The 11,512-nt window shown below is 44.5% G+C and overlaps 1 protein-coding gene across 1 annotated transcript in view; it reads left to right on the top strand.

The window, feature by feature from the left end:
• Positions 1-11,512, top strand: part of TNN (tenascin N) — a 44,851-nt gene that overhangs the window by 12,679 nt on the left and 20,660 nt on the right. The window contains exons 6-10 of the mRNA XM_004688128.2: positions 1,789-2,052; positions 5,234-5,497; positions 6,085-6,348; positions 8,571-8,834; positions 9,976-10,239. Coding sequence (XP_004688185.2) covers positions 1,789-2,052; positions 5,234-5,497; positions 6,085-6,348; positions 8,571-8,834; positions 9,976-10,239 — 1,320 coding nt within the window. The remainder of the gene's footprint in view (positions 1-1,788; positions 2,053-5,233; positions 5,498-6,084; positions 6,349-8,570; positions 8,835-9,975; positions 10,240-11,512) is intronic.

An 11,512-nucleotide genomic window follows, 5' to 3' on the forward strand; every position in this document is an offset into this window, starting at 1 on the left:
GGGGATCGAACTCATGCGGGAAGTGGCTAGAGCTTCTTAGTGCTGTGCTTTAACCCGCTGTGCCACCAAGGAGGGCCCTCCTCACAAATTTAAAGCTAGAAATTCTATTTAATCCAATTAACCCACTTCTGGGTATTTACCCTGCAAAAAAAGCAAAGATACCAGTTCAAAAAGATATAAGATTCTCATGCTTAGAGCAATAATTTTCACAATAAGTTGTGAATAACAGCCAAAGTGCCTGTTGACACCTGGTTGGATACAAAAAGATGTGGTATAGATACACAAAGGAATGCTACTCAGCTATAAAAAAGGTGAAATTCTGTCATTTTCAACAATATGAGTGGACCTAGATATTAGTAAAACAAGCAGGTGGAGAAAGAAAAATGCCATATGACTCCATTCATTCATGGTACATAACCCCCCAAAAATGAACAAAATAAAACAAAATGAAAATTTTAGACTATAAAAATATATATATACAGCCTCTGGTGATGGAACATATTTCATTTCTCTGCACACAAATGAAACCTTGCCATAGTTCTCAAGAATAGTGCATTGCAGTTGATGTTAAACTATTCATCTTTGTGAGTTTGTAACTGCTCTGGAGAACGTGTGGCCAGAAGAACAGAGCAGCAGAACGAGGAAGGAAAAAGACTTGCTTTTCTGATAGTAAGAAGCTTTTTTTGCATAGGAAGCCTCTTGTAGGATGCCTCAGCTTTGTTCATGTAGCATCTTCATCAGTGACCTTGATGGGCCCACCCACTATGTCACGGAGAACAAGCTGGGAAGGACAGTGGGTGTGTTGGAAGCATACTAAAGTATACACCAATGCTATGATGCTATGACATACGGCAAGGATAGAGGCTGGGTCTGGGGAATACATTATATATGCAAAAACTTGTCAATGGGGAGGTTCTCAACTTTTGATGCATATCAGAATCACCTGTGGAGTTTTGCTTATTTGCTTTTAAATAGAGTTGTCAAGGCTGGGTGAGACCCTCTCAAGTAGACTCTGGTGTGGTTCTTGGCAGGTGCCCCATGCTAACAAATGTTGAGAACTCCTGGGTTAGCTGGGGTAGGTGTGAGAAAAGGCAGGGATTTTTATTTGGCCGTGAGCTGAGGCTACCGTGTTGCAGTGCTCAGTATGGAGGATCTGAAGAGCATTTTGTTCCAGGACGACCCTCCTCAAATTTAAACTGCATGGGCAAGGATTTCTGACTGTTACCTGTGATTTTTCAAGTACACATTCCAAACCAGGGGATTGGTATTGGAATAGACACTCAATGAATCATTGCATGAACTGGGTTTCGGGGATTTTTCTCCAAACAGGGGAGAGAAAAGAGCATGTCTCAATGTAAGTGCCAGATCTCAAGACTGTAAATTGCAAGTTTATGATATGTTTATAATATAATATGACATATAAGTTTATAACATGGAGAGGTGAAATTGTTTTGATTAAAGGAGAGCTGGGAAGGAGAATAATAACTACTCTTGATACTTACCTGAAAGGGGAATTAAATTTATTTATTCCAGTTGCCTACCGAAGGGATACCCACTTGGAGGAGTTACATTTCAGTTTTCTACAGTTGGAAGAATTTTCTGTAATGTGCACAGTTGTCTCAGCATAGAAGGGATTGTTTTGTCCATCAGGGAGGTCAGCTGTCCCTCTGTCACAGGGACCCTCTTACACAGTGGAGGCTGTGGGACGAGGTCAGCCAGAAGAGCCAGATCTAGAAGCATCTGTGATGTTGGCCAGCTAATTTTTCTTTCTTGTATTTTTCCATTCAGAAATTGATAGTCCCACCAATGTGATCACTGAACGAGTGACAGAAGATACGGCTGTGGTCTCCTGGGACCCAGTCCATGCAGCCATCGATAAGTATGTGGTGCGCTACACCGCCCCTGACGGAGAGACCAAGGACAAGGCGGTGCCCAGGGGCCAGAGTAGCACCGTCCTGACAGGGCTGAAGCCGGGAGAGACCTACAAAGTCCATGTGTGGGCGGAGAGAGGCAACCAGGAGAGCAGGAAGGCCAATGCCAAAGCCCTGACAGGTAACGGAAGGTCAGGAATGCAAACAGGTTCCCATGGCAGGGAGGAGGTTGCTTTGCCAATCAGAAATCCTTTGCCCACCTTTCCTCAGCACTTTTATTTGCAAGAATGGAGGATGCAGTCGCAAAAACAATTTAAAATTCTGTAATTATTTATTTGTTCCATTTTAACCTCGAACAATAGAGAGCATTTTCTTCAATATGGAGGGTCATACTTATTTGGGCTGGAATTCCATTTGCAACTTCCTCAGAGTAGAGCAACACTTTCTAATTTTCATTTTTTTGGATGTGAAAACTCAAAACATTTGGCTGACAGTGAATTTGAAAGCTTATCTCAGTTTGCAAGTGACTCTACTGGCACTTTGCATATAATCTGGAGCTCCCTTTCAGACCAAGGAAATGGCTTGCATCCTGAGACAACATTTGCCAAATGCACCAATTCTGCCTTTAAGCCCTCAGAAACTGTAAGGGTCCCCAAACTTCATGCAGCTGTTCCTCTCTACTCGAGCCTGCAGGTGTTATGACAAACATGGGCTCACATCTCTCACACATTTTCTACATAAACCCACCTCTGGGGCTGTCCCTGAATTCAGGAAGTCTGATCCTGGACCATGTAAGGTGACACTTGATAGAAAATCATAGAAAGGATTCACTTATGGTTGTGCTCGATAGCCACTTAGTGTAGAGACTCCTGGAGAAGTAGATAATTAATTTGGAGTGTGGTTTTGGGGGCTTGACTCTGCAGGTTTTAATCCCAGTCCTGCCTCCCATGAGCTGAATGGCTTTAGGTGAGTAACTTCACTTATGTCCCTCAGATTCTTATCTGTAAAATGGAGCATATGAGTGTTAATGTGAGTTAGTTTGCATAAGTGCCTGACACATAGTGAGTGCGACATAAGTATTAATGCAGTTATTTCTTAGATAGTGTCTTAGTCTGCTTAGGCAACTATAAACAGCTGAAATTTAATTCTCACAGTCTGGAGACTAGAGAATCCCAAGATCTGGTGCTGGTTGATGTGAGTCCTGGAGAGAACCTTCCTGGTTCTTCCTGGTTTGCAGGTGGCTACCTTCCTTAGACTGACATGGCAGAGAGAGGAAACTGGGCTCATACGATTATACTCATGCAACCATGATGCCTCCACTGCCCTGTAGACCTCACTTAAACCTAATTACCTCCCAAAGGTCCCAGCTGCAAATACCATCAAACTGGGAGGGGAGAGCTTCAGCACATGAATTTGATTGGGAGCGCATTCAGTCCATAACAGTTGCTCATCAAGAATTGGCCCTGAAGCACTTTATGGCACATAACCTCTTGGGCCCAGTGGGGCCTAAACTCTTCCATGACAAAGAGAAGATGTTGGTATTAAGAATGATGAGGTCAAGATTTGTTTAAGTCAAGGTTAGTGAATTTTCTGTAACAGGCCAGACAGGACATCCCTTTGATTTGCCGCGACTCCCCTCTGCCTTTGAAATGAGGTAACAGTCACAGACAGTACATCTAAATGAACTGGCATGACCATGTCCCAGCAAAATTTTCTTGATGGAAATGGGCAGTGGATCAGATTTGGCCCCTGAACAGTAGATTGCCACCTCCTGGTTCATATGACAACTGCCTTTCTGTTAACTAGGATTTTGTGCAAAGAGAGACCACGTGGGTCAATCTTTTTAAGATAGTGAAGGTGGGAGTGTGTGATTAGCATTCTAGTTTATATGGAGCCTCTAGGGTGTGTGTGTGTGCACGCACACGTATGCGTGTGTGTGGTGCTCTCTCTTGTGTCTGAGGTATACAGACACAAGCTACATTCATGCCTGTATGGTGTTCACAGTCTTTTGGGTAGAGAATCAAGTGAGAAAGATAAAGTACATGGGGTTATATTCTAGAGCTCACAAATGTCCTCTGGGGGAATCTGCAAAAGGTACTGACCATGGACTGAGATGGGGCGGGGGTCAGGGCAGACTGTCCAGGGTGGTCATACCTGAGCAAAGGTGGGAAGCATGGGCGGGGGTTTGCAAGGACAGCAGCACATGCAACGGTATAAAGTGTGGGGATGGGACAGGTCAACTTCCTGGCCTGTCTTACATGAAACCACCTTAATAATGTGACCTGAAGCAGTGTTTGTAGTGCACAGATCTGGGGGTCGGTGGGGGGGCGGAGGTTGGGATCATTAAAGACAGATCAGAGTTTCAGGACTTAAGTCTTTTGTTCTATTCTGGCAATTGTCTGTGGCACATTCTGAACTCTGCTCTTATGACAAGAGACCTCCTGTGGCTGTGTGTCCACAGACTGGCCTGGCTTCCTGCAAGTGATGGTTGTGGGCTTGAAAGGCACCTCCTCTCCCTGACTGCTCAGTCTTTCAAGATGATGCTTTTGAAACAGGATGATAAAGGCATGCTAATCATATACTCAATTACTTGGATTTTTGACTCTCTGAGGGTTTAGGAGGGAAAGTGGTATTTCGTATCCCAAATGACACCATGCATTTCATTTGCAATATCTTGTTTTCTGCTTACCATACCTAGGAGGAAGGTGCTGATATATCCTTCTTTGCAGAGATGTTCTCAACTCTAAAATTACTCATTTTGTTTAAAATTAGCAACCAGGAAATGATGGGATCCAGATTTTAACTCATTTTAACTGGCTAGGAATCCAGACAGTTTCTCCAACATGGATTATTTTTTTGTCAACCCAGATCTCAAATACCATCAATTTAAAGTCTCTTGGTCTTCTGGCCAAGGCATACCATTTTATATGGGAAGAATAGACAGCTTTTATTTCCAGAAACTTTTTCTTTCCAAAAAACATATAAGAGCTGATGTAGAGATTTTATTGAAATGCAATTACGTTCAGGTACAGGAATCAGGAACTGAAAAAGTATTATTGTATAAATCCAGGGTAAAGGAGAAATTGCCTATAAAGACCCATTCTTTTTTATCCAAAGGGAACTTTTGAGAAAAGTTTTCAGAGTTGAGACTTTATGTTGGCTTTGCCTGAAAACCTGCCTTTCTCATTAAATATTATTGGCTTATTCTTGGGATTTCAGACCACTTGCTACATTAGACCTTAAGTTATTCTGGTTGTTGGCATATAACAGACTGAAATTTGTTGAAGTCATCACTCTGTGTGTGCTGGCTGTCCAGGCACCAGAGAGCTGGCAAATGCTACCCTTTTTCATCTCTCTTAAAGAAATTGACAGCCCTATGAACCTGGTGACTGAGCGGGTGACAGAGAACACAGCCACTGTGTCCTGGGACCCGGTGCAGGCCGCCATTGACAGGTACATGGTGCGCTACACCTCTGCGGATGGAGACACCAGGGAGGTGCCCGTGGGGAAGGAGCAGACCAGCACCGTCCTGACGGCCCTGAGGCCGGGTGTGGAGTACAAGGTCCACGTGTGGGCCGAGAAGGGGGACCGGGAGAGCAAGAAGGCCAATACCAAGGCCCCCACAGGTAAAAAGAGAGATGGTTCATTCGAACTGAATTTTGAGTGTGTGGAATTGAGTATGCCTGATACCAAAAGATGTGGCTTGATTAAGACTTTTTGCAATTTGAAGTCTTAACGATCATAGAATTGCTGTAATCTCCATCTCTATAAACGACTCCCCGATGGCGATGAGCATCTCATGAAACCACTGCTAGATGGGAGAAGGAAAGTCACACAAGAACATATTTTTAGCGGACTTAGCAAAGACATTTATAGGTTCTGGTCATTGCAATATTTGTAATCGCCCATGAAGAAGCCCTTGAAAAAGTGGTAAATTATGTATTCAGTTGTATGGCAGATGTTTAATTGATTGTTTTGATGTGCCATCATGTTGCTAAGAAGACATCACTTTTCCCACATTTTAAGAAGCTCAAAGCTGAGATTATAATGAATAGTGCTTCGCAAGTGAGAACCAGGGGTTACTTATTCCCTCAGATCATTCCAGAGACTCATGCCCTGTACTGGGAGCTCTGGAATTTGACAGTTTTACTGTTGGGATCCTGGTCGCTTCTATGACTTCGAAACTTAGGCTTTCCCAATCACTTTCTTAAAGACATTGACAGCCCCCAAAACCTGGTGACCAATCGGGTGACAGAGAACACGGCCACTGTCTCCTGGGACCCGGTGCAGGCCGCCATTGACAGGTACATGGTGCGCTACACCTCTGCGGATGGAGACACCAGGGAGGTGCCCGTGGGGAAGGAGCAGACCAGCACCGTCCTGACGGGCCTGAGGCCGGGTGTGGAGTACAAGGTCCACGTGTGGGCCGAGAAGGGGGACCGGGAGAGCAAGAAGGCCAATACCAAGGCCCCCACAGGTAAGAAGCATACATTGTCACTGTGACCCTGCTAACTTCATTCTGCCTAGTGTGATTTTTCTTCTCTGATATTGGTAGAAAGGAGGTTTAATGGAAAAGCAAGTTGATATCGTTGTATCCTTCATGTAGTGGCTTCTCTTAAAATGAATAGTTTGTCTGTGGTCTCCAGATTTTGATCCTTAAAATAGGTATTATCGCTCATCATCTTTTGTTCTAAATGCTGCGCCTTGTAAATATGAAGAACACACATGGCTGTCGTGCTGAGGAAGTCTTACTTGGAGGGTGGAGGCCGGAACCAACATTTCCCCGCTTCTCACCTGTTTAAACGCCTTCTGTGGAACTTGTTTTGGTTCCTGTCCTGTGAGTGAGCTGTTTTATCAGCAAAAATAAACAGATGGCTAGTCACTTTTAGTCTCCCCGAATGTGTCGTCTGTGTAATTAAAATGTCCATGTCCAGGTAACAGTGCATCCTTTAAAGCTTCTCCTCCCCATCAGTTTGGATATCAGTGAGCCAGCTACCTGCCCTAGGAAGGGGCTGCTGGTTTTCTCTTGCATTTTCCTTCTTATACCCCAAGCACTGTCCTTCCTGTAGTTTCTGACCATTTATGCTTGGCACAGCTGGGAGGATTCACGTAAAGGGGTGGGGGACTAGCGGGTAAGAGATCTGCAGGGGCGGAGAAACTCTTGCTTGACTAACAATCGTGGCTGGCTTTGGCCTGTTGTGGGCCTGCCAACTTAAAGCTGACATTTTCTTTCTTGGACGTGCTTGTGGGTTCTTCAGAGACCTCGTCTGTCTTTTTCCACTAGTGCCCCCCTACCAACTGTGGCAAACCTGTGGGGAAATTGGTCTCCTACTGGTCTCCTAGTCTCCACCTTCTGCCCTTCCGCTTGTGGATTCACGCCAGTGTTTTGTGGGCTGTAGGATGTTTACCAGTAACCCTGGCCTCTCCCTAGGTGCCAGTGGGCTACTGGCCTCTAGCCACAATGAATTGTGACAGAAATATTTCCAGTTCGTGGTAGTTGTCCCGGCTCTAGAACCACTGTTATCCTGGTCCCCCACCTCAGGAATGTACAATGATCCCTAGAAGGGATCCCATTGAAACTGCGTACTTGAGGTTTGGATCCTCCCTGTGGGACTCATACTGAAACTTCCCCAGTGAAATCCTCAAGTCCAAGTTCTCCATAGTCTACATAGTCTACGGATGGTTGGCCATCAAGGGCTGCTAAACTGTTGTTGCAGATACTCTCAGGTTGGAAGTAGATAGGGGTCAGAGCCTAAGCCAACATAAGTATGGTCCCCCTTCCACACACCATAGCATGTATGTGACAGGATCTAGGGGCAAAGACTCCTAGGGAAATGACTTTTGCAGTGAACTATTTGGAATAGATGTTTGGAAAGAAATGTTACTATTTTCTTGATGAATATGAGTTTGAGAACCTCCTCTGTATATGGTATGGAGAGGCACAACCTCTGACATTCATAAAATATCAGCAAGCTGATATCATTTATAATAGTTTATGGCCACTGGATCTCTACCCTGTGCCAAAACCTCCATGCAGGCATGTTGTTAACTCATGTAAGACTCACAGCACCTTTGCAGATTATACACTGATCTCTTCCTGTCTGACCCTCCTTGCCACCCCCCCCTTTTTTTTATTGCTTTTATGGAGAAAATTGAGGCAGAGGCTGGTTTGCTCTTGACAGACTTTAAATTCTGGAGTGAATATTTTGTGGTCTAAGAACTGTAAACACTGGAACGCAGTCTCTTTTTACATGACATTTTGTTTTCATTTTCAGAACTACCCAGTGATATACACAATAGCTATTAACAATTCTATTTTAAACATGTAAAGAAGTGATTTGCCAAATGTCACAAAACAAGTTGGTAGTTTATGAAATTAGGTCCATGCTTGAGACATTAGTACTCAAAGGAAAGTGTGGATGGACTGATCCAAATCCAAGCCCAGATTTACAGGTGAGAAAGTGAGTTCCAGCCAGAGGCGGCTGAGCTGTCCATGGTGATAGCTCTCTGACTGAATAGAGTGTCCATTCTACTGTGCAGGAATGCTTCCTGGAGCACCTAAGTGTCTGACTGTGGAAACAAGGTCTAAGCCAATAAAACTGACATCAGACTGGGAAATAACAGGAAACGCTTCACCCTGCGTAACAGCACCTGGCCTCTCACTTTGATAATGTTGTTTATTGACCTTTATCCTTTCAGACATTGACAGCCCCCAAAACCTGGTGACCAAACAGGTGACAGAGAACACGGCCACCGTGTCCTGGGATCCGGTGCAGGCCGCCATTGACAGGTACATGGTGCGCTACACCTCTGTGGATGGAGACACCAGGGAGGTGCCCGTGGGGAAGGAGCAGACCAGCACCGTCCTGACGGGCCTGAGGCCGGGTGTGGAGTACAAGGTCCACGTGTGGGCCGAGAAGGGGGACCGGGAGAGCAAGAAGGCCGACACCAAGGCCCCCACAGGTAATGGCTCCTGGCTCTTTGAGAATGTAAAATGTTAACTTGACGCTGGCCTGTCAAGTTTTGTTTTCCTGTGCTGACACTGGGCACATCAGTGGTTCATGTAAAGTTGGGATAGTGTCCAGTATTGTCAACTGTACACACATCCCTCACTTCCCTTTAACTAGTTTCCTTACCAGTTAAATTCACTTGGGGGCCTGTGGGGACACATCCTGCCATGATTGGCTGCTCATGTCTGACCACATCTGCTCCAAGTGTGTGAGTCTTTTGTGGACAGTATGAGGGTCTCCAGTTGAATTTGTAAGTGGGAACAGGAGATGAAAATCGAATGCTGTCAGTGTTAATCATAATAATTTGAAAATTTCCCTTTAAAAAAGTAGATTTTACATTTGGCAGAGCAAGTAGCCATACGTGGTTTGCTTTACCATAAACGAATCACATGTCAGTATTGATTTGGAGAATAAGGATAACTGCTATATTATATTCTTCTTGTAAAAGATAAAAATGTATGACCATATTTCTGTATAAGTGATTTAATCAGCAAGCCAGCACCACAAGTGAATCTCTGATATGCTGAGGAGTATTAAAGCCAGGTCTTTAATATGTTTTGAGCACTTTCCATGGGGAATGGGCCTCAGGCCTTTAATAACATATTTTCCTATTCCGCGATGAAGAGAACTCAGCCCTCCTTTTAGGAGCTTACGTTGGCATCTGACTGCTACAATCTTCTTCACTGAAATGGGAGGTCTTTATTGACGTGACCCTGGAAAGAAAATTATTAGCTATTTGTGAGCAGAGACCATGTTTTATTCTCTGGGACCCTATACATCTCCCAGTGCCATGCTTTGTACTTGATGGGAGACTGAGATAGGCTTACTAAACGAATAAACAGATTTGTTTTGCTAAAGTCTTGGTAGAGGCAGTAGTATAGATTTTCAAATAGTGCATGTTTTCTGGTTTACTGTGCTTTCTTTTGGAGGGTCCAAAGTCTGTCTGGGGAGCAAAGGCATGTCCATGAAGCAGTGGACATATGAGGTGGAAAGGCCACAAAGCATCAACAGTTTCCCCCCCCCACAGGAAAAATGGTGCAAGTTTCTGCTCTCTGTGGGCTATTGTGCATATTGATTGACTTTTTTCCTTTCAGACATTGATAGTCCTCAAAACCTGGTGACCAATAAGGTGACAGAGAACACTGCCACCGTGTCCTGGGACCCAGTGCAGGCCGCCATTGACAGGTACATGGTGCGCTACACCTCTGCGGATGGAGACACCAGGGAGGTGCCCGTGGGGAAGGAGCAGACCAGCACCGTCCTGACGGGCCTGAGGCCGGGTGTGGAGTACAAGGTCCACGTGTGGGCCGAGAAGGGGGACCGGGAGAGCAAGAAGGCCGACACCAAGGCCCCCACAGGTACTGTGAGAGACCAGAACACGGAGCCCCTTCCCACTGTCAGGATTCTCTCCTCCACAACAGGAAAGGTTGCTGCTTCTCCTGAAGACAATTTTACCTTGTGACGTAATAACTTAAAGTGACAATTCAGATTAAGAGAAGGGAGAGTAAAGAAGGCTATGATGTGACAGTGAAACTGGGTGACCCTTCACGGTGCTTGGGTAAAAGGTGGCCTCACTTACCATGCTGGCCGTGCAGCTCTCCAGTCCAGATACTAGAACCTGATTGGTTCTCAGCTCCAGTTTTGAGAAGAGAGATGCAAGGAGACACTTCTGTTTCTATTTCCAGAACAAGGATCCTGATGGAATATCTTTCTTGCCTCACTGTCTGTCCAGGTGGTCTTCAGAGGGGCCTGGACTTCTTGTGTTTTACACACATGATGAGACTTTAAGCTTTCCATCATGGCCACCAGGCCGCAAGGGTCCCGAGAAACACTGTGTCCTCCTAGGGGTACAGGGCCTGTTGAGAGTTTGGGCAAGGCCTGGCAGCCCCTCTGTGGCCAAGTACACTGTGTATGGCCATTGGAGCTTGAAGTATCTTGAATTTATTTATTATTTCTGTTAGTGGCAGTTAGGAATATTTAATTGGAATGGTAAATGTGTGCTTATAGAAATGATACAAAGCCTGTAGAAAGAACTCTGTCCCAGTATCCAGGGGTGCTCTCAAGAGGCATCTAGTATGCTCTTCCTAGCTTCCTTCCCCACTCTTTCCTTCTCTCTTTCATTTCCCTTCTCTCTTCCCTGGTTCTTCTTCCCCTTCCTTTTGCTCTTATTCTTTTTTTCTTTGCTTCATTTTCTCCATTTTCAAAATAACTATATTATCATCTCTCTACTTCATAGACATGTGAAAGTTACTAAGACATCTCTAGTCCATAATCAAAGATTGAGTGGACAGTCCAGTAAGTGACAGAAGCCACCTTATGATATTTAAATCATTACGATTTTGCAAGCAGGAAATTAAATTTTTCCATGTGAATGATAGAATTAAATCCATACCAGATGTTACACTTTATGAAGTCAACCAAGCTGATATTACAGAAACTCAACGTTTGTCAAAACATCCTAATTCAAAACAACAGCTCCCTGATTTCTGTTAAAATAGTGCAATTCAATTCTCAGCTGATATGCTACTTCATAGAAGATAGCCTGGAGGCATCTTTTTGGGGAACTTGTAAATTAAAATCACCTATGATTTTTTTTCAAAATGGAAATTTCCACTCATAATTTTTTTTTTT

Source organism: Condylura cristata, unplaced genomic scaffold, assembly GCF_000260355.1.
Source record: "Condylura cristata isolate star-nosed mole 26May11 unplaced genomic scaffold, ConCri1.0 scaffold00024, whole genome shotgun sequence".
Taxonomy (NCBI): Eukaryota; Metazoa; Chordata; class Mammalia; order Eulipotyphla; family Talpidae; genus Condylura; species Condylura cristata.